Source organism: Equus quagga, chromosome 15, assembly GCF_021613505.1.
Source record: "Equus quagga isolate Etosha38 chromosome 15, UCLA_HA_Equagga_1.0, whole genome shotgun sequence".
Taxonomy (NCBI): domain Eukaryota; kingdom Metazoa; phylum Chordata; class Mammalia; order Perissodactyla; family Equidae; genus Equus; species Equus quagga.
The window spans coordinates 79672192-79680130 of NC_060281.1; the positions used below are offsets into that span (position 1 = coordinate 79672192).

Below are 7939 nucleotides of genomic sequence, written 5' to 3' on the forward strand. Positions count from 1 at the left end.
GCTCAAACTGAAACAAGAGCCCACCACTTCAGGCAGCACAGAGTAGTGTAAGAGTGTGTGTTCTGTTGTCAGACTCACTGGGTTCAAATCCCTTCTTTGCTACTTCCTAGATGCGTAGCGTTGGGCAGGTGACCTCTCCTATTGAGCCTCAGCTTCAAAAAATAGGATTTGCTAATAGTGTCAAAACCTAATAGGGCTGTCCGAACAATTTAGAGACACACAGTCCTGGCACAGAGTAAATAATCAGTGGTTGGTAATCATTATTCAGGTCTCATGGTGCTTGCTTGCTGGAAATATCCTTCTAATTCAACTTCCAAGGCTGGAAGGAATGATGCTCACAAAGGACTAGGAAGAGACTTAGTATGTTCAGTAGTAGAGAATAAAACAATCTCCAAATGTGAGGCCTTTCAACAGATGCTTTATTGGAGGGCGCAGGGTGGGGTGAAGGCCATGAGGCAGGTAGGGATGACTGTTTCCAGGGGTGATGCTTAGGCTTTACACCTCTTGCTGTCCAGGTTCTTGTTCTCCGGGTTGTATGGGGCCTTTGAAAAGCAGATGGCAGCACTTCGGTCACAGTTACAGATAAAGGCCTCACAGGCGTTGTTTTTGTCTGGAATAGAACAAGAGGACAAGATTGAGCCAAGGTGGATCCTGCTTGAGACAGTCCAGGGGCAGGAAGAATTAACTGGAATAATCCAGTGGCCATTCCGTCAGTGCAAATTTAGGGTTGACAGATTAAGCAAATAAAAATACCGAAACTGCAGATCAACAATGAATGCAGTATTTGGGATATAGACTAAAAAATTGTTCATTGTCTGTCTCAAAGTCAAATTTAATTGGGCAACCTGTTTTATTTGTTTTATTTGGTGATCCTAGGGGTGATTTGGAAAGTCTTGTCTATTTCACACCCCTAAATGAGCTCCCTGCTTTTAAAACCCATATAGCTGGGGCCGGCCCAGTGGCCAAGTGGTTAAGTTCACGTCCACCGCTGCGACAGCCCGGGTTTGCGCCGGTTCAGATCCTGGGCGTGGACATGGCACCACTCATCAGGCCACGCTGAGGCGGCGTCCCACATGCCACAACTGGAGGCATCCACAACTAAAAAATATATGCAACTATGTACTGGGGCGATTTGGGGAGAAAAAGGAAAAATAAAACTACAGATCTCTGATGACATAGGCAAGCAGTTATAAACTGTATGGAAAACACTAAAACATATACTTAAGGCAGCAAAGTATTAGACATTTCAACCTAGTGAAGTTTAGTAAGCCGATTTCTCTGCTTTAAAGCACATATTAAAAATATTACAGAACATCGTTACAATAGAATATTATACACTTAAAAGAATTAAGTATGTCTATATGTGGAAATATTTCCAAGATATTTTATTAAAACCCAGCCCTGGTGGTCTAGTGGTTAAGATTCTTTGCTCTCACCACTGTGGCCCAGATTTGTTTTCCAGTCTCCCAGTGGGGGAACCACACCACCTGTCTTGGTTATCACACTGTGGCAGCTGCGTGTTGCTGTGATGCTGAAAGCTCTGCCACTGGTATTTCAAACACCAGCAGGGTCACCCATGGTGGACAGGTTTCAGTGGAGTTTCCAGACTAAGACAGCCTAGGAAGAAGGGCCTGGCCACTCACTTCCGAAAAAAACTGGCCATAAAAACCCTATGAATAGCAGCAGAGCATTGTCTGATAGAGCTCCAGAAGGTGAAAGGATGGCTCAAAAAGACTGGGCAGGGTTCCACTCTGCTGTAAACAGGGTCACTAGGAGTTGGAATTGACTCAACGGCACTGACAACAAGTCTTATTAAAGGAAAGAATAGCCAGTAAATGCCTAAAAAATTTGAAGGGTTATATATCCAACTGGTTATCCTTGGGTAGTAGGAACAAAGATGCCTTCCACTTTCCATGACATATATTTCTGTAGAGTTTGAAATTACATTACTTTGGCCTCATTTACTTTGTAACCAAAAGAAACAACACAGATAACATTTTAAATGCATTTGAATTTTATTATCCATAATTTAATTGCGTATCTCTGCTTACCTTCAATAATCTTACTAAAGCTTTGTTTCTGTCTGCTCCTTTCTTTTAAAAATCACAAATGTTTTCCTCACCCAGTAAACATCCCTTAAAGCCTAAATTAGCAATTATATTATAAAGTATACACAAGATATTTAGTGAGTTATTGTTAATTAATATGAATAATTGGGAAATAATTGATTTCCCATATATTTAACTTTCTAAAGTGGAGCACAGCTGAACTGTTACCAGGGGAGTGTGTAAGCAAATTAAGCCACGGTATGCAGCAATTAAAGGAGTAACAATGAAGAGTGTATGGCAACATGGGAAAATGGCTGTAACATGGTGCTAAGGGAGAAAAGGCATAACGCAAGATTGCGTCCATGCATTCACCAAATATTTCCTGAGCACCTACTCTATGTCAGGCACTGCTCTAGGTTCTGGAGATAACAGCGTTGAAGAAAACCGACACCCACCCCAGTTCCTGTGGATCCTATTTTCTAGTGGAGAGATAGAAAGTAAAGAAGTAACGTAAATATATCAGATGTTAAGTTCTGTGGAGAAAATAAAGCAGAGAAAGAAGATAGAGAATGGTGGAGAGATGGAGAGAGTGTGTATGTGATTTAAAAGAATGTGGTGAGGGAAGACCTCACTGAGAAAGCGACTTCTGAAGAAAGATTAAAATGATATGAAACTTATTCCAAGGATAAGTGCAGAAAGTAACAGGGAGGCATGACACCACTGATTTCTTAGGATGGTGGGATTCTGGGTAATTCTTTTTTTTGACACTTTTGGATTTGAATTATGGTTCTTCCAATGATGTTTGTACAGTTTTGAAAAGTGAGACCTGTCTGTGAGTGCAAAGTGGTGGGCTATGAAAATCCAGAAGGCTAGCCTGGCACAACAATATCCTTCACCTCTCTAAAGAGTCTGCTCTTCAGAACCGCCTTCGTGGAGGGATACAGTTCACCATGAGCGCTGCCTAACTTAGCGGTTAAGACCACAGCCTTTGAGGGGGCCGGCCCTGGTGGCGTAGCGGTTAAGTTCTAGCCCTCTGCTTTGGCAGCCCAGAGTTTGCAGGCCTGTATCCCAGGTGTGGACCTAGCACCGCTTATCAAGCCATGCTGTGGCAGGCGTCCCATATATAAAATAGAAGAAGATGGGACAGGCTCAGGGCCAATCTTCCTCAAAAGAAAAAAAAAGAAAAGAAAAGAAAAAGACCAGTCTTTGAAGTCAGAAGCAATTGAATTACCCTACCATTTACAAGCTGTGTGATTTTTGGACACGTGGCTATTTTTGAGCCTCAGCTTCCTACCTTGTAAAATGAGGTTAATAAAACTTCTCTCATATACATCTATAGTCTAGTACCCGGCATCTAATAAAAGCCTAATAAATGCTAAGTTCTTTCTATTAAATAACAAAACAGTATAGCATGACAGTTAAAAGCAGAGACTTTGGAGTCATAGAGACCTGTGTTCAAAAACCAAACGCCACCATTTATGAGCTGTGCGCCCTTGGGTAAATGGCTGGACCTTCTGAGCCTCGGTTTCCTCATCTGTCAAATGGGGATAATAATAGTCCACTTCCCGACACCAAGAAAATGATCAATAAGTGGTGGCTATCATTACTATTATTTCCTCCAATGCCTACTGAGGACCTCTGAGCCAACAAGGGGGTAAACGTACCGCTGCAGGTGACCTCAGTGCCAGAGCATGAGAATTTGTAGCTTTCAGTGTAGGGGTTGTCCACCAGGAATCTACAGCTGCTCAGTTCCTTGGCCTTAGTGTAGCAGTTGTCGTGTACCTGGCAGCACCTGGAGAGGGGGAGGGACAAAGATGAGGCAGCAGCAGGCTCTGGGCAGCAGGTCAGCCTGCACCTGCTCTCTCAGCAGCAGGTGGGGATGTTTTAGCTGACATGCTCCAAGAGATATTGGTCCTGTGGCTTGAAAAAAACTTAAGTCCTTTTTATCGTGTTTATTGAAAGCGATTTAAGAATGGTTGCAGAAATACGGTACAATCATATATTCTGAAAATGCAACGATGGTTTTAACACCGCTGGAAGTTAACGCTTGGATCGTTGTTGGAGTGTCTTGTGTTTCAATATCCTGCCACTAGAGGGCAGCAGCATCCACTACTTTACATCTCGATCTTCCTCTTCCCATCCCTAACAGAGCGCTAGATTCAGGGTCGTTTGGGAACATATTTGTTGATATGACAAGAGGTGAAAATATGTAATCCTTAGCAAATATGCGAATCCCCTTTCTGTGCCCCCTCATCACGTCTTTGACTTGTGCTCTCCCCTCACCCCACGGACACTCCACTCTCCCTGCAGATCAATCAATTACTCACGCGTCCAGTTCATCCACAGGAGTGCCAGATCCACCCAGGCCACAGTAGCAGCCGTAGTCATTGAATTCCAAATAGGGTTTGCTGTTGGGGATCGTGCACTGGATCATGCTACGGAACTGCCACACTGCCCGCGGGCTGATGCCGTTCTCACCAGCGCCCACTGCAAGAAGACGCAGCCTGGGTTCAGATCCATCCTGGTTGGCTCTGCCAGCACCCCGGGGCCTCACGGCCTGCCCGCTCTCTCGGGCCCCACGCTGCCCCCCCCAACCCCCGATCCCTGCCAGCTGCCGCTTCGTAAGAGAGCTGGACACAGGAACCTGGCAAAGTGAGTAGGGATTTTTTTTAATGAAAACTTTTTAAAAATAATTTTTTATTGAGATAAAATTTACATAACATAAAATTCACCATTTTAACCACTTAAAGTGTATAATTCAGCAGTTTTTAGTATATTCGCAGAGTTGTGCAGTCATCACCACCAATTCGAGAACATTTTCATCACCCCGAAAGAGCACCCTTTCCAATTGCTCCCTGTCTCCCCACCCCTCTGGCAACCACTGCTCTGCTTTTTGTCTCTCCAGATTTGCTTCTTCTGAATACTTCATATAAGTGAAATCATACACTATGTGGCATTTTGTGACTGGCTTCTTTCACTTAGCATGGTGTTTTTGAGGTTCATCCACGTTATAAAATGTATCAGTACTTTATTCCTGTTTATGGCTGAATAGTATTCCACTGCGTGGATGGACCACATTTTGTTTATCCATTCATCACTTGATGGGCATTTGGGTTGTTTCTACTTTTAGTCTATTATGAATAATGTTACTATGAACATTTCTGTGCTAGTTTTTGTATAAACATATGTTTTCGGTGGGGATAATTTTAAACTATCCCCATTATCAGTGAAGAAATAAAAAAATCTATAGGGGCTGGCCCCATGGCCGAGTGGTTAAGTTCACGTCCTCTGCTTCAGCGGCCCAGGGTTTCGCAGGTTCAGATCCTGGGTGCAGACATGGCACCACTCATCAAGCCATGCTGAGGCAGCGTCCCACATGCCACAAGTAGAAGGACCCACAACTAAAAACATATATACAACTATGTACTGGAGGGCTTTGGGGAGAAAAAGGAAAAATAAAATCTTAAAAAATCTATAACTTCCTTGAACTTACATCCTACTTGGGGAGAAAAACAATAGATGAAACAGAAATAGAAAAAAGAAAAAAGAAATAGATGTAACATGGGGCCAGCCCCGTGGCCAACTCATTAAGTCTGTACACTCTGCTTTGGGTGCCCAGGGTTTTGCCGGTTCGGATCCTGGGCGCAAACATGGCACCACTCATCAAGCCAGGCTGAGGTGGTGTCCCACATAGCACAACCAGAAGGGCCTACAGCTAGAATATACAACTATATATTGGGGGCTTTTGGGTAGAAGAAAAAATAAAAAAATAAAAGTAATAAAGAAGGAAATCAGATATCGTGTTAGAGTGGAAAATTGGAGCAGAGTAAGCGGAATCTAAAATGGTGGGGAGGTGTCAGGATTGAGGTAGGGCAGGAATGTAAGGAATAGCGAGGAGGCCTGTGTGGCCTCCCGTCTTCAACAGGACAACCTCTTTTCTGCCTGAAGGCCCACGCAGCTGCTGTTCCCTCTCCCTGGCACACTTGTCATCTCACTTTTCAAAAGGCTGGAAGATCTTGGTTTAAATGCTACCTCCTCAGAAAGGCCCTTCCTGCACATCCAAGCCGAATGGCTCTTCTGCTATTACTCCTCTTCGTGTTCTTTGCTTCTCACAATCTGTATCCATCTGCGTATTTAATGCCTGCCTCTCACAGGACCAGAACCTCCTCAAGAACAGACCTCATGTCTTTTGTGCCCCAGGGCCGAACAGGTGCCTGACATATAGTAGGCACTCAATAAATAAATGATGAGTTAAATGAATGAAACAATCAAGAAATGGATTAGGGGCCGGCCCAGTGATGCAGTGGTTAAATTTGCACATTCCGCTTCGGTGGCCCGGGGTTCGCCGGCTCGGATCCTGGGTGCGGACATGGCACCATTTGTCAAGCCGTGTTATGGCAGGCATCCCACATATAAAGTAGAGGAAGATGGGCACGGATGTTAGCTCAGGGCCAGCCTTCCTCAGCAAAAAGAGGAGGATTGGTGGCAGTTAACTCAGGGCTAATCTTCCTCAAAAAAAATAAAAAGGAAAGAAATGGATTAAAGAATTGCCTGGCACATAGTAGATACTCAATACATATTTCTTGAATAAGTGAAAAAAGTCTGCCTCTAGCTGAGTGTTTGCCCAAACTGAGCACAAGCCTTGGCACAGCAGACTCGGAGAAGCAGAGCCCCATCACCCTGTTTGCAGAGCGCTCCCCTGTGCGATGGGTGCCCTCAAGAGAAGATGGCACTAAAGGACTTGGGGTCCTGTCCAATTAGCCACCAGTGTTACCTCTTTGCCCCATGCCTTGCCCTTTCTTTCCTTCATCTGCTAGGCACACTGGAGCTGCAGCATGTGCCCCAGTCCCGGGGGGAGGGGAGGGGCAGCAGCTGGTTGTTGTCCCCTCTGAGCGGCCTCCCAGGTGGCTGGCAGAGGCTGCATCCAGCAGCAGAGGCCTGGAGCCTGCTCAGACAGGAGTGGCCTGGCTCCCTTGGCCCAGCTCCAGTCACTCTCCTGCTTCCCTCTGTTTCTCTCCCTCCAGTCCAGCCAGCGCTCATTGCAGAGGCCAGAGCTACACAAGGCTACTGCTTGTGTGCGTGTGTGTGCGTGTGTTCCTTGGATAGGGAGCCTGGCTCTTTCATCTCTGAGTCCTCAGTCTCAACCCAAACCTGACCCTGAAGGGCTCTGATACCATCAGTGTTGAATGAATGAATGAACCATGGATGAATGAGGTGGGATTTGAATTCCAACGTGTCTGATTTCATTAATTCATTCAATATGCTGTAAAACAGCATAGCCCTGGTCTCACGGAGCCCATGCTTCGGTGTGGGTAGGGGATGCAAAAGGAAATGAATCAGAGAGAGACAAGGTGCAGGCAGAGGTCCTTGCCCGGAAGACCCTGTGGCAAGGCAGTAGCATAGAAAGAAAAGAGAGGGGCCTTCCGTAGCTTGGGTGGGCGGGGCAGGCCTTTCTGGGAGAGGTCATCTGAATTCAGACCTGAAGGTTGAAAGGTGCCAGCTGTGGGGGATTTGAGGGAACCCCAATATGGGAGCTCTTAAGCCCCACCAGGAGCCCTGAATAAAGACTAGCCCTGTGACCCATTCCAGAGGAGCGAGGTCTTAGCACCGAGTGGGTGGAGCTGGGGAGACTCGCCTACCTGTAAGCAGAACAGCCAGCACAAGGAGTTTCATCTTGGCGTCAAGTTGGTGACTGAAAGGATTCAAGCCGCCTGTGGCCTCCCTCCTTATAGCTGCCTCACGGCCCCAAGATAAGGCTGTGGTGTTTGCTTTGCTCCTGGGCTGATTCTACGTTGGCCTTGAGTTTATCTGTTGCAGGAATGACCCTGACCAGCGAGCAAGCCCTGCCAGCAAGGGGTCATTGGAAGTAGTGGATGGGTGTGTCGTCGGCA

At 45.8% G+C, this 7939-nt stretch overlaps 1 protein-coding gene across 1 annotated transcript; it reads right to left on the reverse strand.

Annotated features, from left to right (window-relative positions):
• Positions 1–488: 488 nt before the first annotated feature.
• On the reverse strand, positions 489–7721 carry PLA2G1B (phospholipase A2 group IB). Its single transcript, XM_046639448.1, has 4 exons — positions 7688–7721; positions 4376–4535; positions 3713–3840; positions 489–610 (listed from the first exon to the last, which is right to left on the reverse strand). Exons 1-4 carry the CDS (start codon positions 7719–7721, stop codon positions 489–491), a joined length of 444 nt encoding a protein of 147 aa, XP_046495404.1.
• Between the last annotated feature and the right edge of the window lie 218 nt (positions 7722–7939).

Coding starts and splice junctions, on each gene's coding strand:
- PLA2G1B (XM_046639448.1), bottom strand. CDS start 7,721: ATGAAACTCCTTGTGCTGGCTGTTCTGCTTACAG. Junction 4,536..7,687: donor GCTGGCTGTTCTGCTTACAG/GTAGGCGAGTCT, acceptor GTCTTCTTGCAG/TGGGCGCTGGTGAGAACGGC. Junction 3,841..4,375: donor CCTGTGGATGAACTGGACGC/GTGAGTAATTGA, acceptor CCCCCTCTCCAG/GTGCTGCCAGGTACACGACA.